This window comes from Ictidomys tridecemlineatus, chromosome 10 (genome assembly GCF_052094955.1).
Source record: "Ictidomys tridecemlineatus isolate mIctTri1 chromosome 10, mIctTri1.hap1, whole genome shotgun sequence".
Classification (NCBI taxonomy): Eukaryota; Metazoa; Chordata; class Mammalia; order Rodentia; family Sciuridae; genus Ictidomys; species Ictidomys tridecemlineatus.
In genome coordinates this window covers 130198567-130223762 of record NC_135486.1, presented here as the reverse complement: position 1 = coordinate 130223762, position 25196 = coordinate 130198567, and the positions used below count along the sequence as shown (strand labels likewise).

The 25196-nt window shown below is 34.5% G+C and overlaps 1 protein-coding gene across 1 annotated transcript in view; it reads left to right on the top strand.

Annotated features, from left to right (window-relative positions):
• Positions 1-24959, top strand: part of LOC101976331 (phospholipid-transporting ATPase ABCA3) — an 87638-nt gene extending 62679 nt beyond the window's left edge. The window contains exons 15-22 of the mRNA XM_078024727.1: positions 3152-3339; positions 10241-10366; positions 10614-10808; positions 15126-15313; positions 16369-16539; positions 16966-17156; positions 24358-24431; positions 24819-24959. Of these exons, the coding sequence (XP_077880853.1) occupies positions 3152-3339; positions 10241-10366; positions 10614-10808; positions 15126-15313; positions 16369-16539; positions 16966-17156; positions 24358-24431; positions 24819-24959 (1274 nt within the window). The remainder of the gene's footprint in view (positions 1-3151; positions 3340-10240; positions 10367-10613; positions 10809-15125; positions 15314-16368; positions 16540-16965; positions 17157-24357; positions 24432-24818) is intronic.
• Positions 24960-25196: the final 237 nt, after the last annotated feature.

Here is a 25196-nt window from a genome sequence, read left to right as displayed (position 1 = left end):
AGATAAATGACATAAAGATTTTTTCCCACAGGATGACTATCACAGGGAAATGAAAATGTATAAACTTCAGCTGAAGGCAACAATATGAATAAATCTTAGAAGCATAATAAAGAATTTTAGAGTACGCTCCACAGACCTTGAACAACATTAATAAAGCCCCAAAGTAACACAAAATGATTTTTTAAAATCTACAGATAAATTATTAAAATATTTAGAATGCTTGACAAGATCACTGAAGGAAAATCAACAAGTTGATATACTGAAGTAATTTGAGACCAAAAATAGATAGAGTAGGCATCTTCAAGGATCTCTCCCTTCACTGAAACAAAGGTTAAGGTGATGACAATTGTCAGAATCAAAATTTTGGAATCTGGAACCTAATGAAAAACTTGAAAAACCCAGAGGAAAATTTAATGAAGAAAGAAGCCATTAAATTTTGGTAAGATCACATTATGGAATTTTAACTTATTCAATCCCCAGCAGTAGCTGTAGGGATTGTGGCCTGCATTCTTGATATGCTCACTGGCTTCAGACGGGCAATACACATTCTGTTCTCAACTGGGCACTGAATTAGAGCAAATTATATTCCCAAGAAAGAAACTCAGGGGTTGCCATACATATAGAACTTGAGAGAGAGAGCAGCTTCCTGGGCACCTTTGTTAACTGTGGCCAACTAGGGCAAGAGGCAATAGATAGGCAAGAATCAAGAAGACAGAAAAGTTTAGAAAGGAATAGGCTGGTGAAAAAGACATGTGGTGGGGGTGGAGCATAGTAAGCAATGTGTTAAGCAGAAACTTAAAATGGGGAGGGAATTCAGAAGACCACAGATTCAATGCTGTTGAATATTTATGCTCTGTTTAAGCAAAAATTAAAGGCTAAATCAGAGTTGCACATGTTCTACCTCAGTATTGAAGGAGTGCCCCAATTCAACCAATTTGAAAAGAAAGGATGTTTTCCTCCTTGTTTTTTCAAACATGAGGATATTGTTGTCAAATCAATAGTTGTCAATTACTAGTATGGTTTTCAGTGACAAAACATAACATTTTATGGGAATTATTAAACATACAAATATAACTTACACCATGCAACAATAAAACCAAGAGATAGGAGAAAATTTGATTTTTTAAAATTGCCATACTTTAATTCAAAATGTCCAGTTTTCAACAACAACAAAAAAAACTTCTGTGGAATACATAAAAACAAGTCAGCATGACTCTTCACAGGATAAAAAGAAACTAACAGAAACTGACCCAGAGGAACTCGAGATACTGGACTCTCAGAGACTTTAAATCAACTGTCCTTGAACAGTTTTGTGAAACCTTAGTCAAAAAATAAGAGGAAAGAATGGCATCTCACCAAATATAGAGTCCTAAAGATATATAAAATATTAAAAGGGACCAAATAGAAATTCTAGCACAGAAGTATACAAAAAAAGAAATGAAAAGCTCATTAGACTTGGTGGTATAGCATTTACTTAGCATGCACAAAGCCCTGGATTTGATTCCCACTATAGGGGGCAAAAATCACTAGAGATATTCACCAGCAGATTGCAGCAGGCCAAAACAAAACAAAACAAAAAAAAAACTCAATCTGCACAAAAGTCAACTCTAAAGTGGATCCAAGACCTAGGAATTGACCAGAAAATCTGTAACTGCTAGAAGAAAAGTGTAGGCCCAACATTCCAGTATGTCTGCACAGGAAATGACTTGCTTACCAAGACTCCTAAAGCACAATTAATAAAACCAAGAATCAATAATTGGGATTGCATCAAATCAAAAAGTCCTCCACAGTTTAGAGTATGAAGAGAGAACCTAGAAAATGGGAGAAGATCATTGCTTCTCAGATAGGGCATTAATACCCAGTATATGTAAAGAAATCAGTAAAACTTTACACCAAAACACAAATAACCCAATTAATAAATGGGCAAAATAACTAAACAGATACTTCTTAAAACAAGTATATGAAAAAATGTTCAACATCTTTAGCAATTAGGTAAATGCAAATCAAAAGTACATTGAGATAGCATCTTGCTGCAGAGTGGAAATTATCAATAGTATATTAATAAGTATTGGCAAGGATGTGGGGGGAAAGGTAGAATCATATATGGTTGGTGGGACTATAAATTGGTGCAACCACTTTGGAAAGCAATATAGATATTCCTCAAAAAACTAGGAATGAAACCATCATATGACTCAATCTGCACAAAAGTCAACTCAAAGTGGATCAAAGACCACTATCCCACTCTTTGGTATATATCTAAAAGATCTAAAAATCAACATACCAAAACAATAATAAATACAATAATAAATCAGCATACAGTAATATGTGGTTGTGGATACAACCACATCAATGTTTATAATAGCACAATTCACAATAGCCAAGCTGTTGAACCAACTAGGGAAAGAGGATAATGGTGATTGTTTAATAGACACTAGCTTTTCTCTTGGAATGATGAAAATATTCTAGATGGATACAGTGGTGATGGTTGCACAACATTGTGAATGCACTCAATATACACAGAAAGGTTAATTTTTTATATATTTTACTAAAATACATATCCATGAACTGGTACAAATCAAACAAAATATAATTCTTATAAAAATTGAATAATTATCTTCATATCTCAGAGATGTTTTCTATTCTCATATCCAAAATTCAACTCTTTACTTTAGCTAACTTTCTCTATAGCAAGGTTAAAATCAATCAGTCATAGCCCACTTACATTTTAGTCTATATGTTAAAACTTACCTAGTCAACTTTGTTAAAAAATGTTCTTTCTGAAAGTCTTTAAGGATATTCTGTGTGGCCTACAGTAGTGGTTATACATATTATAAATATCATTATTTTGTAGGCTTCATTTAGTAAGTATTCTGTTCACAAAGGCCCAGCCTTTGAAATTCCTTGAATACGTGGTAAGATTGTCCTATATCAAAAACCGATTTTTAAAAACTAGAGGGAAAATAAATGACAAAAGTAATTTTATAAAAACTATAAATATTAAGGAGGATTAAACAAGATATCAAGATAATTACTTATTTTCCATATTTTATAATTTACTTCATCTAACTTATAAATTATTTTCTACTATTTGGCATCATCTTAGACTTCGTATTAGTTTTTAAAGTAAGGCTATCTTTTTTATCATCCTCAGTTATTCAGAACAATATCTATAGTTTTGGAGAACATGGGATTGCAAAGTTTCTGATTACACTGGCTGTCATGGGTTTAGTTTTCCTCCTCTTGCTTTTTTCTCTGGAGACTGCATTCTGGAGCCTGAAGAACTTTGTTTTTCATAACATTATTTTTAATTTCTTCAGTGTATTCACAAGATTGAAGACGGTGAGTAACTAACGTGGACTTTAAATACAACACACACAAAAAAAGTTCAACATAGGCCAGAATGTATAAAATTATGTATACCTATCTCAATTATATCATAAAGAAAATATTGTTTAATTATATGGAACTCATTAGAATTGTAAGCCTCTTGTCTTAGTTTGAGTTTTAAATTACTAAACTGAATCCTTTACCTTCAAGGAAATAAGTTATTTATCATGTATCAATTTTGACAGAAATTACTGTATTACTCATGCACTATCTTTTATATGTATGTGGTTGTGACCACAGAATCAACTTATTTAAAACTGAGTAAGATTGTTAGGCTTCATAACCTCCACCAGTCAAATTATTTTTAAAAATATTAATTATTGCTTTAGGTATTACTCTTAATTTTACATAACCTCAGGATTTTGACCAGGATTTTTCCAAGTCATGCTAGTGACCCATTCATTCAATTATTGAATATTTATTGCTGTATTCTTGAGTATCTCTGGAAGAAGTCAGCCATTGGTTTTCAATACACATGTCTCTTTGTAACTTCTCATTCATCCCTAGATGTTATTCCAAGATGGTTCTGGGTCTTGGCCATAAACTTCTAATAGTCTTCATATCCCTAATATTTTAGAAGGCAGAATACCTTAAAGCCATAATGACCTCTTCTACCACCTTGAATTCTGAATAATATGCTAGCTTTTACCCAGAGTTTAGTTGCATATTATGTGTTTTTTGTTATTACCTAAACTACAAACTGACCAAAAGTCCTGTTCTATCTAATGTTACAAGTTTTACTACTATAGTGAGAAGATGCATGGTCCGAAAAATAGCAACAAAAAGAAATTTTAAATTTTTGTTCAACAGAAAAGAGGAAGGGGTTTTTACTAATGACTAGGATTGAACAGGGGAGTGTTATCTCCAGATTTTTTCCTTCATTAAGTTTTCTTAAATTGAATAATAATCTCTGGGCCAAATCACACTTCCAGTATGGAAAAAAAAGGGAGTATAATGCAGAGAGATTTTATGAGAATATTTGGCTTCTGAATTCTTGAATTTGTCATTGCTCCTGAACAACAATTTCAATATGTTGAAAGAACAGGGCCAGACCGAGGTGTGTGTGTGTGTGTGTGTGTGTGTGTGTGTGTGTGTGTGAGAGAGAGAGAGAGAGAGAGAGAGAGAGAGAGAGAGAGAGAGAAGAAGGAGGAGGAGGAGGAGGAGGAGGAGGAGAAGGAGGAGGAGAAGAAGAAGAAGAAGAAATATTTAGGTCAAGGCCTGAAATTTTATGTGGAAAAATCTAATGAACTAGTCTGGTTAGTCTTGGAATCCTAAACTCCAAGTAAACTAAATTTCTTAGGCTCTTTAAGCCAAAACTCCAATATGTTTTCCATACATTTCAAAATGAGAAAATATAGTTCATCAACCATAAAAAGTGAAAAATATTGATATAGATAGAGTTCTTGGTTGATAAATCTTTCAGTACCACTAACTTTTAGACTCCATTGTTTCTATATTATGGAAAGCTAATTTCATGGTATCCTTGCCTATGAGGAGTCATTTTTCTCTAAGCACTTTCAAAATTTTTCTTTGCCCTTGATTTTGAATAGTTTTACTTTTATATGACTAATGTAGATCTTTTGTGTAAATTTGGAATTCATATAAATTCTTGGATGCATAAAGTAATGTTTTTCATCAAATTTTGGAAACTTTATCCCATTATTTCTCCAAGTGTTTTTATTACAAATGAGACAAAAATAGACTTCATTCAGTGAAAAAGATGAAATATCTGTAAAATGCACAGTAAACAGCACATAAAAACACTCAAAAAATTTTGGTTTCAGTGGGAGCACTGTTACTGCTTATTAACATCTTCATTTTTCACTTCCTCCACTGCTCAAATACATTCAGTGTTCTCTCTCTCTCAGTAAATAACACCATCATCTATATATTTACTTAACAGAATAATCTAGGACTTGTCTTTACTCCTTTTTACTTGCCCTATTGCCAATCTAATCTTTAATTAAAATCTCTGTACAGATTCTTCACTTGTTTCAAAAGGAGTTCTTGGCACTTTATCCTAGGAGTGAACATATTCACTGATGGAAGCTAGATATGTCTGAGAAAGTAAAGGGATTGAATGCACTGTCCAGATCCCCCTTCAATGAATGAGCTGCTTCCTAGCTTCCAAGAGTACTAACTTTGATCTGCTTTTAGCCATCATACTTTTCATGGATGATTTCAGCTGCAGAGAGCCTCAAAGTGACACCTCTTCTTCAATAGTACACATCCACTTACTGATGCAAGTATAAAATATTTGGTCATCTTTGTACCAGCTGAGTAATTCAGAGCTTCCATGAGGTCTACTGTAGGTGCGATCTGACCTGCATCAAAGCTTGACTTCTTCTGCTGTCTACTCCTGATTCCTTTTTCTCTCTTCTACAAGTATTGGTTCCCAGGGAACCACATTGAAAGTCAAGTGTGAAAGAGAAAGGATCTATTTGGTAGTATATAATAAGACTTTCATTTCTTGAAATGGAAGGGCAGAGAAAATTGAGTAAGAGGATCAAAGCCTAACTTTCAGATTAGATAAACTCCATGAAAGTCCAACTCTCAACCAAGGCAGGTCTGCTTGCCAGATTATAGCTGTTGTTGAAAAAGAATGGAACCCTGATACATGGGATAGGAATATCTAAGTTGATCCAGAAATCTCAAATCCCAAATCCTCCTGTCTGAGTCTACCAAAGTGGCCTACTAATCTCTGTTAAGAATTAGCTCCCCCAACTTTTTGCAGCTGCTTCTCTGACAGGGAATTAATATATAAAGAACTCAAAAAAAAAAACAAACCCAGACAACAATGAGCAAAAGAACTAAACAGAAACTTGTCAAAAGAATAAATACAAATGGCCAACAAATACATGAAAAAAATGTTCAACATCTCTAGCAATTAGGGAAATACAAATCAAAACTAAATTTCATCTCACCATAGTCAGAATGGCAATTATCAAGAACACAAATAAATGCTGGTGAGGATGTGAGGAAAAAGGTACTCTAATACATTGTTGGTGGGACTGAAAATTAGTAAAACCACTCTGGAAAGGAGTATGGAGATTTCTCAAAAAAACTATAGAAATGTAACCACTATATAACCCAGCTATCCCACTCATCAGTATTTAGCCAAAAGAACTAAAATCAGCATAGCGTGGTGGTATAGCCACTTCATTGTTTTTAAAACACAATTCATAGTAGCCAAATTATGGAATCAGCCCAGATGCCTGTCAATGCATGAATGAATAAAGAAAATGTAGTATATATACACAATGGAGTTTTACTTAGTGATGAAATAATGGAAATGAGGCTGGGAAAACTGGAAATCCATATGAAGTAAAATGAAATTAAGCCCCTATCTCTCACTCTGCACAAAACTCAAAGTGGATCAAGGGCTTAGGCATTACACCAGAGACACTGTGTCTAATAAAAGAAAAAGTAGGCCCAAATCTATATCATGTTGGCTGAGGAACCAACTTCCTTAGCAAGAAGTAAAATGAAGAATCAAAAAATGAGTGGAAGGGGAGGGAAGGAGAATGGGGGAAAGGAAGGACAGCAGAAAAAATAGACATTATTATTGCTGTATGTGTATACGTGACTGCATGACCAATGTGATTCTGCAACCTGTACACTCAGAAAAATGAGAAATTAAAACCCATCTGATTCAAATGTATGATATGTCAAGATCATTGTACTTTCATGTGTATCTAATTAAAACAAATTTAAAAAATAAAAAATAAATGGGTGGAATCAAACTAAAATGTTTTTTTCAGCAAAGGAAACAATCAAGAAAGTGAAGGGAAAGCCTACAGAATAGGAAAAGAAATCTTTGTTACACCTAAAATAGAGCATTAATCTCCAGGATATATAAAGAACTCAAAAAAACAAATAACCCAATCAATAAATGAGCAGGAACTGAACACGCACTTCAGAGAAGAAAAAATAGAGTCAACCAACAATGAAAAAAATGTTCACTTTCTCTAGCACTTAGAGAAATGCAAATTAAAACCTCACTGAGATTTCATCACACTCCAGTCAGAATGGTAATTATTAAGAATACAAGTTATTAAGAATTATAAATTATTAAGAATACAATAGAGCTGGCCATGATAGTGCATGCCTGTAATCCCAGCAGTTTGGGAGGTTCAGTCAGGAGAATCCCAAATTCAAGACCGGCCTCAGCAAATTAGCGGGACCTTAAGCAAATCAGTGAGACCCTGTCTCTAAATAAAACACAAAAAAGGGCTGGGGATATGGCTGAGTGGTTAAGTGTCCCTGGGTTCAATCCCCAGTACAAAAAAAGAAAAAGAATACAAGTAACAATAAATGTTGGCAAGGATGTGGGGAAAGAAGTACATTCATACATTACTGGTGGGACTGCAAATTTGTGCAATCACTCTGGAAAGCAGTATGGAGATTCCTCTGAAAACTCAGAATGGAACCACCATTTGACCCAATTATCACAATAGCTAAACTATGGAACCAACTTACATATCCTTCAACTGATGAATGGATAAAGAAAATGTGAGATACATATATATCAGCCATAAAGAATAATGAATTTATGGAATTTGCCAGTAAATGGATGATATCATGCTAAGTTAAATAAACCAATCCCAAAAAAACCAAAGGCAGAATGTTCTCTCTGATAATGAAGATGCTAACTCACAAAAAAAGGGAGGATAGGGAAGAATAGAAGTATTTTGGATTAGACAAAGGGAATGAAAGAAAGGAAGGGGAATGGGAATAGGAAAGATATAGAATGAATGGAACATTACTTTCCTATGTGCATATATGGTTACATGACCAATATAATTTGATATTATGTACAACCAGAAGAATGAGAAGTTATACTCCATATATTTATATCAAAATACATTTTATTGTCATGTGTAACTAATAATAATTTTTTAAAAAAATTTAAAGAATTAAATAATGCTATTTGCCAGTAAATGAAGTGGATGGAACTGGAGAATATCATGTGACGTGAAATAAGCCAGACACCGAAGGTCAAGGGTTGAATGGTTTCTCTCATATGTAGAAGTTGTAGCAAAATAAGGGAAAGAAGGAGATGGAAAAGGGAATTGAATATCATAAAGATGTGTGGAATATCAGTAGAGTATAAGAAGATTGAGAGGGAGGGAGGAATAATGGTAAAGGGGAAACTTGGAACAAATTTAACAAAATTATGTTATGTGCATATATAAATGTACCACCTTTATGTATAAGTAGAAAGTACCAAAAAGAACGCAACGAGAAAAAAGAATTAGCTCTCCCTCCTCAGGGAGGAGTTGGTAATTATTCCATCAGAATCCATAGAACATAAGACAGAAAAATCAGTAAAACACCATCAACTAACTATATTTAATTGGGGCACATCACCCGGAAGAGCAGTGCACATCAATATTCACCAAAAGAAATCATTAACAAGAAAATTGAAATAACACAGAATATTTTTTCTAGTCATTATTAAACTAAAATCAATAGTAGAAATATCTTCAAACACTGGGCAGTTAATCAACACTCTTCTCTATAACTCTTCAAAGAGAAAGTCATGGGCTGGGGATGTAGCTCAGTGGTAGAGCACTTGCCTGGCACGGGCAAGGCCTTGGATCCCTAGCCCTGGAGGGAAAAAAAGTTACATAGGACATTTAAAAGTTTTCCAAACTGAAATGAAAATAGGAATAGGAAATATCAAAATGTGTCACATGTACCTTAAGTAGTGTTTTAATGGAAATTTATGCCATTAAATGCTTATGTTAGAAATGAAGAAAGTTCTCAAATCAATAATTGAAGCTAACCCAAATAAACTTCGGAGAAAAAGAGTAAAATACATTCAGAGAAAGAAGTAAATAAACAAGAAATAAATAAAACTCCAAACAAAAAAGAAGAAAACTTAGTGAAAATAACCAAAGGCTAATTCATTGAAAGTCTTTTATTACAATTGATAAACCTCTACCAGAGTAATCATGAAAAAAAGACATTGCTTACCAATATCTGAACAAATGAGAGGATGTCATGTGTAACTAAAAGCTAATAACAGCTAATAAAAGCTACTCTTAAGTTTGACACTTTTGATGAAATTAAATACTTCCTAAAAAGGCACAACTACAAAAACTCAAGAAGAACTAAAGTAACCGAATCATCCTATTTCAATAAAAGATTGAAAACAAAGCACAAATTCCCATTATCACCTCTCCTATATAACTGATTTTGAGATTAGAAACTTGATTGGGGGGCTATCTTTTCACTCCTTTGGTTAGCATGTTTACTGAACTGAACATATTCTCCTGTTCCATTTCTCCTTAATCAGTAATCTTAAAAGAACACTTTACACAAAAATTTGCAATTCAAACCACAAAATTTTGCCCAAACAGTAAAAATGACTCTTCGTAGAATAGAGAATATTGTTTCATTCCTACATGTCTTTTGCAAAGCTTCTGGCTGATTTTTATATGAATTAGTCAGATGTGTAATATGAATTGTAATGCATTCTGCTGTCATATATAACAAATTTTTTAAAAAAGAAGCAGTTCCTCAAAATAAAGGTCAATTTCTCCCCTTTTGGGATCTTGAATGTATATTTAATTGCAACAAATCACACCAGACAATAATACTGTGGCTTCTTTTTTTCCATGAAGTATTCATATTATTGGCAAGAATATATGGCTTATTCATAGCTGTACAAAATCCTTCATGACTGTTTCCAAAATGAAGCAAATAAAGGATATATTTGTGGTAGGAAAGCCCTTAGAAATTATTCAAACCTTTTCTGACATCTCAAATTAGTTTTCTTAAAGCTGCTAAATTTAAACCAGTTATCTAAGGAGTATCCATAAATATAATCCTTGTCTTAAAAATACAGGCTGTAGTACCTAACCAAGGAACCAAGGAACAAGAGGATGAAGCTGTAATAAAAGAAAAAAACAAAGTCCTGGAACTGCTTCGTACCTTTCAGGCTAACCCAGTGCTGCTTAACAAAGTTACCAAGGTAATGTCATCAATGGTCAGCATTGCCCTGAGGTTTACACATTTTCCCTGCCAAGATTTTACTGGTGGTAATACTAATTAATTATAGTTCTTTGGGATCTCTGTATGGTTTGGTAACATAGAGGACTGAAAGAAGAAGAGTTCTTGTGAAACAAAAATGTCCACAGGTAGCAATCCATAGATCTGAGTTGTGGTTGTGGTTGACCCATAATGAATGCCTCAGTACATTGTTTTTTTAATTTTCTCAGATTTATTATAAGTGTCCAGTTGTACGAGCTATAAGAAATATCTCCCTTGTAGTCAAAAAGTCAGAGTGCTTTGGATTGCTTGGATTGAATGGAGCTGGGAAAACCACTATATTCAAAATGATAACTGGAGAGGAGACCATCACCTCTGGAGTTGTTTTAATTGATGGCAATAGTGTCACTGAAAATATCAGAAAGGTATTTCTCTTCTTCATCACTCACTTAATGGCTGGAAAGTGGAGGGAACCAGGAAAGTAGGTGGGGGACATGGAATGGAAACTGAGAGCACTGATCTATAAATTCTCTTTTCTCAAAAGTAACAGTGAACAGTAACACTGTCTAAAGACAGTGATAGGCATGATAATATTGAGTTTGAGGAAAGGCAAGAGTTCTGGCTGGAGCAAAATTTAAATATCCATAATTAGGTCAAATTGGAAACAAGAAGATCAGTAATGGCATTTAATCTGCTGACATTAGGATCTGAAACAAAACAGCAATTAGAAAAATATGTTGTGAAAGATAGCATGAGAGTAGAATTGACAGGATCATCTGGGTTATTAAAAAACGGTTTCTATCTTGAGCTAGCGAATACATGAAAGTCTATTCACCAAATTAGCAAACACAGAAGATGAGTGTGTTTGGAGAATATGTTGACTTTAATGTGCCTATGCCACATCCATATGGGAGACTGTAGAACAGACAGTTGGAACATGTGATAGTAAATTGATATGAATTTGGAATTCATCAAAGTTCTTATGAGATTTAAATTGAAAGTAGATGAGATAATATATCAGGAGTGTGTATAATAGAAGAAAGATACGGACTTAATCCTAAGAATTATCAACAATTCTAAGATATGGAGAGGAAGGACAATTGGAGAAAACTCAGGAGGAAGAGGGAGTTAGGAGGAAAATCTGGATGGTTTTTATCATTGAAGCCAGGTGAGGCAAGAAAATTTTAAGAAAGTAATGAACTTAAGGGGATGTGGCTCAAGCGGTAGGGCGCCCGCCTGGCATGCGTGGGGCCCGAGTTCGATCCTCAGCACCACATACCAACAAAGATGTTGTGTCCACCGAGAACTAAAAAATAAATATTAAAATTCTCTCTCTCTCTCTCTCTCTCTCTCTCTCTCTCTCTCTCTCTCTCTCTCTCTGTCTCCTCTCTCACTCTCTCTTCAAAAAAATTAATAAAAAAAAAAAAAAAAAAAAAAAAAAAAAAAAAAAAAAAAAAAAGTAATGAACTTAAGATCCTACACATAAAGACCTAAAAAGTGTCCTCTGGACATCACTGAATCAGTGGGATGACAAATAGAGAAATGAGGATGGGGAAATAATGAGCATGCACCAGATTTGGAGGAAAACAAATTATAACTTTTAGCAACTAGAACATATTTACGTAAGTGGAAAAGTACAGTAAAAAGAATTTTAAAACACTAGGGGGCACAAATCAAAACAATGTAAAAAGGTATACAAGTAAAAAGTTATGAGTCTCCTTCCAACCTTTGTTGGACTCATTTCTTCCTAAGCCCACGTGAAAAAGTAACCATTTTATTATTCTACAATATTTATGTATATACAGTCAACTGTATAAATTTTCCATTTTGTTACACATAAGGTAGTATGCTATGTGTAATCCAACTTGCTTTCCATATATGATTATATAAATGTGCACTATGCCAGCAATGTTTGAGTTGCCTGTTTCCCTATGTGACCTGTATGTTGAAATTTTCCTAGTCTGACAGGTTTATAAAAATGGCATTTGAGCATAGTTTCTCTTTTCTTATCACTGGAACATATAAGAGATGTCACTGGAAAAATAAAAGCAGCAGTCACTCGTGTTAGTCTGGAAAGACTTGTTTGGCTATTTTTGCAGTTGCAGAATATCCTTTTTCCTGTCTCATTTCAGACACAGTCATAGAGTGGCCATGTTCATATCTTGTTCTACACAGTTTAGAAATTGCTATAATTGTTGTTTATAGTCTATGAGAATTATGTCTATTCAGCCTAGTACAGTTTATGTGTCCTAAATATATTTCATGTTAAGAAATTAGCCATTTAGGGCTGGGGTTGTAGCTTGGTGGCAGAGCGTTTGCCTTGCACCACATAAAAATAAATAAAGATATTGTGACCATCTACAACTAAAAAATGCTTTTAAAGTAATAAAAAAAGAAATTAGCCATTTATTTTCATTTTTGACTGTTTGAAAAAAATGGTTATTAAATTTTGTCAAAAGCTCTTTTATCACCTATGGAAGAGATATGATTTTTCTCCTTATATCTACTTATAGGAGGAAAATTTGTGTAAATTTTCTAATATTAATCCATTTTTACCCTGGAATAAGTTCCCATTTGCTGGGGCTGGGGATGTGGCTCAAGCGGTTGCGTGCTCGCCAGGCATGTGTGCGGCCCAGGTTCGATCCTCAGCACCACATACAAAGATGTTGTGTCCGCCGATAACTAAAAAAAAATAAATATTAAAAGTTCTCTCTCTCTCTCTCTCTCCCTCTCTCTCTCACTCTCTCTTTTAAAAAACAAAAGTTCCCATTTGCTCATGGATATACTATTTTCAGGACTCTGCTGTATTTCTGTGTAGTCCCCCCCACCACCGCCAACCTTAAAGAATTTCTATCATTCTTCAGAACTCCTTGCTTTTAGGTTTGGATTTTTTTTCTGTTTTCTTATTTTTCTGGGAAAGCTTTCCTTAATTTTTTCATGATACCAACATTCAAATGTCATCATTCTTTTCTCTTTAAAAATTTTTATACCCCTTATAAAATTATCTGGAACTGGTGCTTTGCTTTTGTTCAATTTTATATTATTTTGAGTGTATCGACAATGTTGTTTCTTCTATGGAAATTGGTAATATTTTAATGTTATTTGTTGTTGTTTGTTTGTTTGTACTGAGATGCTTAACCACTGATCCAGATCCCCAGCCCTTTTCATTTTATTTTTTTGAGACAGGGTTTTGCTAAGCTGCTTATGGCCTCACTAACTTGCCAACACGTGTTTTGAACTTGAAATCCTCCTGCCTCAGCCTCCAGAGTCTCTAGGATTAAAGGCATGTGCAACTGTGCCTGGCTTAGTTTTCTATTTTTTGTCCCTGAGATTGAATTTATTGATTTCTATGTAACTAGAAATTTATCAGTTCCATTAAGGATTTAAATTTTATTTGCTTGGAATAGAGTCAATATTACTTTGTGACTATTTCCCATTAATCATATCTTTTCGTGGTGAAATCCTATCAAGTTTACAGGGTTATTCTCTCACCTCTACTCTGATATTAATTCTATCCAGTGTTTTCATTTCATATTGCAGTTTTCCATTAGAAATTTCCATTTGGTTTTTTACTGGGGGAGGGGGTGTCTGTGTGTGTTTGGCTGGGAATCAAACCCAGGGCTTCACACATGCTAAGCATTCTACTGAACTATACCCCCATTCATTCCATATCATTCTTTATGATAAATTCTATTTCTGCATTGTTGGCCTATTTTTTCCTATTACAAGTATTTTACTCATTTCCTTTACTTCATTGAACATAGTTTTAAGAGTTTCTTCAAAAGTCATTTCTGCTTATTCTAGTAACTTGCGTAGTTTGGGATCAGTTCTCGTTATTCTGTTTTCTCTGAAGCATGGATGATGTTTGCTCATTTCATTTGTGAGTTAATGTTGACCTTGTGAATTCACGGGACCTTGTGAATAATGTATTTTTTCATTTTGCTACAGTTCTTCAAATAGTTTTAAGTATTCAACAAGCATTTAGTGTGGCTAAACTATAAACTTTATCTATTCCATGTTAGTCATAAGCTAATAGCTCAGCCCAATTCTCTTAGCATTAACTTGGCTAAATATAAATACATATAACTGTATACTTTAAATATAATATTTATTCGCATACGTACTGTATTAATGAGCTTTTCATTGCTGTAACCAAAATTCTGGACAAGAACAGGTTAGAAGAGGAAAAGTTTACTTGGGCTCATGGCTTCAGAGGTTTCATTCTTTTTTTGGCCAACTCCATTGTTCTGGACCTGACGTGAGGCAGAATGTCATGGTGAAAGAAAGCTGCTCAGCTCATGACAGTAAGCAGAGAGAAAGCACAAGGATCCAGGGACAAAATATATATATATATATATATAAAATCCCCCATGGATTGATCTACTGATTAGGTTACAGATCTAATAATCTAATCATTTTACTTCCTGTATTAACACATGACTTTTTTGGGAGGATACCTCATATCCAAACCAAACATGATTTATAATTACTTGGTCTGAAAGAAGTTACTTAGATATTACTGGAAGTGAAATCTTATATATTACTTTAATGTATAAGAATAGCTATTTCCTATTCAAATAGGCAACTTCATCTAACAAATGAAAATTTACCTTGGGCACATAGTAGTCATCCTTGTGGGAGTTCTAGGGTATCAAACCCTTTTAGTATTGTGAGTAATGTATTTTATTCACATGAAGTATATGTTCATGGAATAGCTGACATGGATCCATTGCTTGATTCAGATTAGGTCAAGAATTGGCTATGGTCCTCAGTCTGATTCTGTGCTGAACCACATGACAGGTCGAGAATTGCTGATCATGTATGCCAGGCTTTGGGGGGTTCCAGAGTCAGTAATTTACAAGTACGTAGAAGCCTTTTTATGTTCAGTGCACCTGGAACCATTTGCTGACAACGTTGTTTACACATACAGGTGAGACTTTATGCTATTACAGTTAATAAGCACCTATCCTCTGCTTCTACATTTTAGACGGAATGTCTGAAAACTCAACTTACACCCCTCTGACACAAAAGGGCATTGACTGTGAAATAACCTAATGTCTTGTTAGGGCTTAGATATCAGGAATACAGCAGATCCCACTTACATGAGGTTAACCCTTTGTGGACATGAACTGTAACCTCTGCCTTCAAAAAAAAGCACATTTATTCCTATCTGTCCGTGGTTTTTTGTCTCCCCAAAATAAAAATATCTTACCAATAATGATGCTGAGACACATTACAACAAATGTAATTTCAAATTGCAGTGAAGTGGCTGGTTTTTGTGGCTCAGTGGTAGGATGCTTGCCTAGCACACGTGAGGCATTGGGTTCAATTCTCAGCCTACATAAAAATAAATAAAATAAAGATCTCATGTCCATCTACAACTAAAATTACTTTAAAAAAATACACACAGGGGCTGGAGTTGTGACTCAGTGGCAGAGTGCTTATCTAGCATCCATGAGGCGCTGAGTTCGATCCCCAGCACCACATAAAAAATAAATAAATAAAGGTATTGTGTCCATTACAACTAAAAATTTTAAAGATACACACATAAGAATATTCAACTTTTTGTATGGATTTATATTTCTTATGTAAATGAGGTTCATTTACAATTTTGATTCCCAATTTAAAAAGCTAGTTGTGCCACAAATCAAATGATGAATATTGTACTATCTGAATTTTAAACTGCACTAATAAAATAAACTAGCCAAGGTCCTAAAGCATTTTTCTTATTAAAAAAATTTTTTTAATTGTGAACCCTTTTGCAAACTTACTATTGATACAGTGGACAATAACTGAACATATTTTTTTTAAAAAATACACACATATATTCACACACAAACATACACTTGGACTTGAGCCTGATGCTTTGTTAGTCTTATTAAATCAGTGTTCTAGATGTATAATCTGTCCTATGAATTACTGACATGAATGCCCTTATATTTTTCCTTCTCTTCCATATGTCCATCACCTTCTTTGACCATGAAGTGGAGGAAACAAACGTAGGCTGAGCACTGCTATTGCCCTAATGGGAAAGTCCTCAGTTGTCTTACTGGATGAGCCATCCACTGGCATGGACCCAGTAACACGACACCTGCTCTGGGACACAGTTACATGGATCTGTAAAACTGGTAAAGCTATCATCATAACTTCTCACAGGTATGAACCATTTGGAGCCTTGGTTGGAACTTAGAAAAGGTTGCATTGTGCATAAGATGGAATTAGTTTGAGCCAGGACTGGTGAGTTAGTAGTCCCTCCCCTATAGTTCATCTAAGCATATGAACTATAGGGGAGGGACTACTGGGTAGTGGCTGAGTGTGCTCAAGAGTTCAGCCAAGAAGACTCAGTAGAGTCTGGAAAGAAGAAGTAAAGGAAAACAGAAGTTAGAAAGCTGTTCCTATTGTGGATTTATCCATCAACTACTTTGTTTTTTAAATTATCCTCTTCCAAATATGACCTTAGGGGGGTGGTCATCTGCAGAACCAAAGCTTCTAATTCCAAGCCTTCCAAGCCTGAGTCTGTTTGAAATATAGAATTTGTCCCCTGCAAGGGATTTCTTCATCCATATCTCTTTGTCGTCCTAGCATGGAAGAATGTGAGGCCCTCTGTTCTAGACTGGCCATAATGGTAAAGGGGATGTTCGTATGCCTAGGCAGCCCTCGGCACGTCAGAAATAAATTTGGAAATATACACACTCTAACAGCAAAAATTAATATTTCTAAGGATGAAGATAAAGTTAAAGAGTTTAAAAAATTCGTTGAGAAAACTTTCCCAGGTAATCTATGTAGTTCTAATCCATGATGATTGTGTTAAGTCTTTATTTGTTTTTCTGTTACATGTCCTCAATAATTATTGTTGTCACTGTGTTATTGATGTTTATTGAGCATTTACATTAAGCTTCTTTTGAATGATTTTTTCTTATCCCTGATTGTAGTAAGAAGTTTTCACAAAACATTAAGGACTTGTACCCCAATTTTTGATGGAATCAATCAGTAAGCTGAAACTGTTCATATGTATTAGAGTTAAATCATCTAAAGATAGGTCTGTATTATGTATCCATGATTATTCATTCAGGTTTCCCTCTGTGTTAGGAGCTTTTCATGACTGTGACAAAATACCTGCAATAAACAACTTAGAAGGAAGAAAGATTTATATTTATATTTATTCTGTTAGACATAGGGTCTCTGGTTTAATTTCTAAGTTCTTGATTCACTTTGAGTTGAGCTTTGTGCATATTGATCTCAATAGGGGTTTAATTTAATTTTGTTGCATATGGATTTCCAGTTTTCCCAGCACCATTTGTTGAAGAGGCTATCTTTTCTTCAATATATGTTTCTGGTGCCTTTGTTTAATAAAAAATAACTGTAATTATTTGTGTTAGGGTTAGTTTTTAGAGGGAATGATTTCATTTTTTCTCCATTTAAAATGATGTTGGCCTGGGGCTTAGCACAGATAGGTTTTATGATGTTGAGATATGTTCCTGCCATTCCTAGTTTTTCTAGTGTTTTGAACATGAATGGGTGCTGTATTTTGTCAAATACTTTTTATGCATCTTTTGAGATGATCATATGATTTTTTAAGTCTATGCTGTGATGAATTACATTTATTAATTTCTGAATGTTGAACCAAACTTGCATCACTGAGATGAACCCCACTGGATCATGGTATACTATGTTTTTGATGTGTTTTTCTATTTGATTTGCCAGAATTTTTGTATCTATGTTAGTTAGAGATATTGGATCTGAAGTTTTCTTTCTTTGATGTGTCATTGTCTGGTTTGGAATCAGGGTGATAGTGACCTCATAAAATGAATTTGGAAGTGCTCCCTCTTTTTCTGTTTCATGAAATAATTTGAGGAGTATTGGTATTAGTACTTATTTGAAGGTCTTGTAGAACTCGGCTATGTATCCATCTGATCCTGGGCTTTTCTTGGTTGGTAGGCTTCTTATGGTGTCTTCTATTTCATCATTTGAAATTGATTTGTTTAACTTGTGTATATCATCCTGATTCAGTTTGGATGGACTCTAGAAATTTGTCCATGCTTTTGATTTTTTCTATCTTATTGGAGTACAAGTTTTCAAAATAATTTCTAGTTATCTTCTGTATTTCTGTAGTATCTGTTGTGACATTTCCTTTTTCATCACAGATGTTAGTAATTTGAGTTTTATCTCTCCTTTGTTGTCATGGTTAAGGGTTTATTCATTTTATTTAGTTTTTCAAAGAACCAACTTTTTGTTCTGTCAATTTTTTCAATTGTTTCTTTTGTTTCAATCTCATTGATTTCAGCCCTGTTTTTAATTATTTCCTATCTTCAACTGCTTTGGTGTTGATTTGTTCTTCTTTTTCTAGGGCTTTGAGATGTACTGTTAGGCATTTATTTGTTGACTTTTACTTCTTTTAAGGAATGAACTCCATCCAGTGAACTTTCCTCTTAGTACTGCCTTCATAGTGTCCTAGAGATTTTTATATGTTATATCATTGTTCTCATTTACTTCTAAGAATTTTTTAATCTACTCCTTGATGACTTTTGCTACTGTTGTTCACTCAGTAGCATATTATTTAGTCTCCAGGTGTTGGAGTAGTTTTTATTTTTTATTTTATCATTGATTTCTAATTTTATTCCATTATGATCTAATAAAATTCAGGGGAGTATCTCTACTTTTTTGTATTTGCTAAGAGTTGCTTGTGGCATAATATATGGTCTATTTTAGAGAAGGATCCATGTGGCTGAGAAGAAAGTGTATTCACTCAATGAAGGTTGAAATATTCTATATTTGTCAGTTAAGTCTAAGTTACTGATTGTATTATTGAGTTTTATATGTTTTTTTGGGGGGGGGCTTTTGTTTGGAATATCTATCCAGTGATGAAGGAGGTGTGTCATCCAAAATTATTGTGTTGTGGTCAGTTTGACTCTTGAACTTGAGAAGAATTTGTTTGATGAAATAGACGCTCCATTGTTTAGGGCATATATATTTATACTTGTTATGTCTTGTTAGTGTGTGGTCCCCTTGAGCAGTATGAAATGTTCTTCTTTATGCCTTCTGATCAACTTTAGCTTGTAGTCTACTTTATTTGATATGAGGATGGAAACCCCTGCTTGTTTCCACAGTCCATGTGAGTGGTATGATTTTTCCCAACCCTTCACCTTCAGTCTGTGTATGTCTTTTCCTATGAGATGAGTCTCTTGGAGGCAGTATATTGTTGGGTCTTTTTTGTTGTTGTTGTTTGTTTGATCCAATCTGCTAGCCTATGTCTTGATTTGTGAGTTTAGGCCATTAACATTCAAGGTTATTATTGAGACATGATTTGTATTCCCAGCCATTTTTGGTATTTAAAGTTTCTTAGTTTCTCCTCTGATTAGATTTTTCTTTAGTGTAATACCACCCTCTGCTGATTTTCGTTGTTATTTTTCATTTCCTCTTCTTGGAATATTTTGCTGAGGATGTTCTGTAGTGCAGGTTTTCTAGCTGTAAGTTCTTTTAAATTTGTTAATCATGGAAGGTTCTTATTTCATCATCAAATCTAAATAGATTTCTTCTCCCCTACCTCCCTTGTTGTGGGTTAGCATCCACAAATAAGAAAATTTGGCCTTTACATTTTGGGGATTGGCCTATTTCTCCTAGCATGATATTCTCCAGTTCCATCCATTTACCAGCAAATGCCATAGTTTCATTCTTTGTTATTACTGACAAATATTCCATTATACACACACACACACACACACACACACACACCACACCACATTTTCTTTATTCATTAATCCATTGAAGGACACCTAAGTTGTTTCCATAGCTTGTGAATTGAGAGGCTATAAAAATAAAAATTGAGCTGCTGTTTTGAATTATGGCTGTGTCACTCTAGTATGCTGATGTTTTAAGTATAGATCAAGGAGTGGGTCATATGGAGGTTCCATTCCAAGTTTTCCAAGTTATCTCCAGAATGCTTTCCAGAGTGGTCATATCAATTTGCAGTCCTACCAACAATGTATGAGAGTACCTTTCTCCTCACATCCTCACCAACACACTTATTGTTACTTGTATTTTTTAATATTTATTTTTTAATTGTAGTTGTTGACAACACCTTTATTCATTTATTTTTATATGGTGCTAAGGATCAAACCCAGGGCCTCACATGTGCTAGGCATGCACTCTACCGCTGAGCCACAACCCAAGCCTTTACTTGTATTCTTTATAACTGCCATTCTGAGTAGAGTGAAATGGAAACTCAGTGTAGTTTTAATTTGCATTTCTCTAATTGCTAGAGATAGTGAACATTTTTTTCATATATTTTTGATCATTTGTATTTCTTCTGTGAAGTGTTTGTTCAGTTCCTTTGCCCATTTATTGATTGGGTTATTTATTTTTCTGGTGTTAAGTTTTGTGAGTTCTTTGTATATCCTGGAGATTAATGCCTTATCTGAGGTACAGGTGGTAAAGATTTTTTCTCCCAATCTGTAGGATCTTTGTTCATGTTCTTGATTGTTTCTTTTGTTGTTAAAAAAAAAAAAAACTTTTCAGTTTGGAGGCCGGGGTTGTGGCTCAGTGGTAGAGTGCTTGCCTAGCACAAGCAAGGCCCTGGGTTCCATCATCTGCACCACATATAAATAAAATAAAGCTATTGTGACCAAGTACAACTAAAAAAATTTTTTAAACTTTTCAGTTTGATATCATCTCATTAATCGATTCTTGATTTTACTTCTTCTGCTTTAGCAGTCTTGTTGGAAGTTGGTTTTCAAGTCTACATGTTGGAATGTTGGGCCTACTTTTTCTTCTAGTAAGTGTGGGTCTCTGGTCTAATGCCTAGGTCCGTTATCCTTGAGTTTTGTGCAGGGTGAGATATAGGGGTTCAATTTCATTCTATTACCTATGGATTTCCAGTTTTCACAGCATCATTTGTTGAAGAGGCTATCTTTTCTCCAATGTGTGTGTATGGCTCCTTTGTCCAGGATGAGATAACTGTTTTTTGTGTGTGTGTCTGTAGTCTATTCTGTTCCATTGGTCTTTATGTCTGTTTTGGTACCAATACCATGCTGTTTTTGTTTTTGTACTATAACTTTATGGTATAATTTAAGGTCCAGTATCATGATTCCTCCTGCATCACTTTTCTCCCTAAGGATTGCTTCAGCTATTCTGGGCCTCTTTTTTTAGGGTGTGGAGTGAGGTACCGAAGATTGAATGCAGGCACTCGACCACTGAGCCACATCCCTAGAACTATATTTTATTTAGAGACAGGGTCCCACTGAGTTGCTTAGCACCTCACTTTTGCTGAGGCTATCTGTGAACTCATGATCTTCTTGTCTCAGCCTCCCAAGCCACTGGGATTACTGGTATGTGCCACTATGCCCAGCCTGAGCCTCTTATATTTCCAAATATATTTTATGATTGCTTTTTCTATTTCTGTAAAGAATGTCATTGGGATCTTAATAGTAATTGCATTAAATCTATATTGGAAGGAGCAATTTTATACTGAAAAATTAACTAAAAATTATCAGTAAACAGAAAAGTATTCAATATCAACAATCATTTAGTAGATTGAAATTAAAAATTGCAATGAAATACAAAGATACATCCAACAGAATGGCTAAAATTTAAAAGATCAACCATACCATATGGAATGGGTAAATGGAGCACTCATATATAGCAGGATGGAATGTAAATTACTTGCAATTTTTTAGTGATATCTAATAATATGGAAGATATTCAAACATCTGCCCCATCTATTTCACTTCCGGGAAAATAATGTCTTATAAGCACCAAGAGGTAGGTAGAGAATGTTCAAAACAAAACTATTATGTAATACCCCTAACCTGAAATCTGTATTTAACTGTTGCTGCATAAAATTTACCAAAAAAGTAAAATAACAATAAACACTTATTATTCTATGAGTGGTTCCAGTTCAGGGTCTCACATGAGATTGGCTGTGTGTCGGTCGTTCCACATCTCACTGGATCTGGAAGATCTGCTTAAAAAGTGTTTTATTCATATGGCTATTGAAAGCATTGTGGTTTGGATCTGGAATGTCCCCCGAACACTCATGTGTTGAAGCTTTAGTCCCCAGTGCAACTTCAGTTGTGGGGCTTTAAGGAAGTAATTGGATGAGAGCTCTGACCTCACGTGTGGATTTATCCATTGGATAAATTAAGATAGGTGGGGCATAGTAGAAGGAAGTAGGTCACTGGGGTCATGCTCTCAGGGATTCTATCTTGTCCCTGACACACACACATATCTATCTATCTCTCTCTCTCTCTCTCTCTCTCTCTCTCTCTCTCTCTCTCTCTCTCTCTCTCTCTCTCTCTCATGCTCTCAGGGATTCTATCTTGTCCCTAACACACACATATCTCTCTCTCTACCTCCTCTCTCTCTCTCTCTCTCTCTCTCTCTCTCTTTCTTTCTCTCTCTCTCTCTCCCTCCCTCCCTCCCTCCCTCCCTCCCTCCCTCCCTCCCTCCCTCCATTTCCTCTCCTCCCCTCCATTTCCTCTCCCCCTTCCTGGCTATCTAAACTAAGCAGCTTTCCTTTGCCATTCCTCCTTTAAGTTGTTCTTTTCTGGTATTTTGGTCACAACAAGGAAAAACTGACTAATAAAGACTATATCTTATCATGTGCACCTCTCTATAGGACTTCTTGAGTGTGCTCATATATGGTAGCTAGATTCCCATACATCGAATGGTCCTAAAGAAAGCAAGATGGAAAGTACTATGTCTTTTATGAGCTAGCTAATACAGATTTCAGGTTAGGGGTATTACATCTGTTATTTCTGTGATAACCTGTTGTCTACACAGGTTAGTCCTATGCACTGTAGACGAAAACTAGACAGGGTGTGACTATTGAGAGGCAAGGATTATTTGAAGCCATTACAGAGGCTGGATACCATACCACATGTCCATCCATCAACAGTAGTGGTGCTGTTATATACTGAAATATGAAGTAATGAAAATGAAGTTTAGCTATAGAGGACAATTTAGATGAGTGAGAAGAACCAGATAAAAAAAATACATGCTGAAAAATTCTGTTCATGTAAAGAACAGAGAAGTCAAAAATCAAACTATAGTATTTAGTGTTTCATACTTCAGCAATAATACTATAAAGAATATCAAAGAGACGCTTACCATAAAAACCAGGAGAGCTATTGTCTTTAAGTAATATATTTTCTGGTAGAAACACATAGTTGACATCTAGAATATTGGGTGTCAGTTACATTTGATTTTTTTGTGAATCACTAAGTTATATGCACATTTGATTTATTTCACAATAAAAAAGGCTTAAGTTTTTAAATTACTCATGGAGACTATGTGTGTTTTCATTACAAAATAATTACTATTGTAAATGACATAGAAATCATTTCTTTAAAATATTTTAATCCCAATATCCTTTGCAATAATCTCCAAGTACATAATAAATGTAATACATCTGTTAATAGGGAGTGGCTACAATATTGCTACCATGATTTCTAAAGCTGTAATATAAAATTTCTGCAACAAATGCCTATAGATCTGTGTTTATATGTATAAATTTTCTCTTTCCTTTAAAATGAATTTTGCCTACTTAAGGAAATACTAGAGATAGTACACCTCTCCTACACGCAGACACAACTAGAAGAAGAAACAACATCTAAATTCTACAAGCATAGTTTCAAGATTACATTTTTAAAACAAAGTCCTATAGAACATTAGTCTCAGATTTTGCAAAATGACCATATGAACTATTAATAGTTTATACCTAAAATTTATTTTCCTGGCTTTTGCAATTTTAATAAACTATAGGCAATAAAAATATATTTCATAAGGAAGTAAATCTATTGAAATAGTTAACATGCTCATATATAAGACTAATAGGTTTGAATTATGTATTTTTTGTATTAACTGCATAATCTGTATCCTTGAGTGTTGGGATGGAAATTACTTAAGGAATTTTTCAAAATTCTGCCAAATACTGGGTTTCTTTTCAAAACTCACCTGTCAAAATCTTTCCCTTCTTAGGTAACATCCAAAACCAGGAGTATCAAGGGATTATTGGCTACTTCATTCCAAGCAAAGAAATTTGCTGGGGAAAGGTGATTGTAGAAATTATACCTTCTTACATTGTGTGTTAATAGAGGATTAATAGAAAGCATTGAGTTATAAGCATATCAAAAGGGAATCTAACATCAGCAGAAGAGCAGAAACTTTTAAGTTAATTTTCAAAGGGTGCTATGTTTTTAATTTATTGAGATTCTGATCCTAAATTCTATTGTTATTCCATATCCATCAAGAGAATGGGGATGGAGAATTGTCTCCTTTCCTCTGTTTTTCAACCAGCTTTTCCTTCTACTTTCTGACTCCCCCTTTTGGTAGGTTTGTGTCCCTAAGCATAAACCTGGCAAGAACTGGGAAATGAAGTGTGGGGAAATGGTTTATCTGAGAATATTGCAATGGTAACTCCATTTTTTTTTCTATTAAAGGTGTTTAGTATTTTGGAGAAAGCCAAAGTGCTATTCAATTTAGAAGACTATTCCATCAGTCAGATAACACTGGAACAAATCTTCTTGACCTTTGCTAATATTGATAAAAAGGAAAGTACTCAGTCAATAAACCTGACATGAGATTCCATTCCAGTGACCCTTTTTCTTAGACTGCTGCCTACAACATAATACATATTTATGCATTTTGCTTGTGTGCTCTGTCTCACTGTTTCATGCATGTACAAATTGAATCCCTAAGGAAGAAAGTATGTAGTCTGGAGATTAAGGTGAGCAGCCTATTGTCAAGAACTGTGAAGGATCTGAAATTTTACCCTACTTCCAACATAACAAGATAGCTTGTTGCAGTGTTATAGGTGC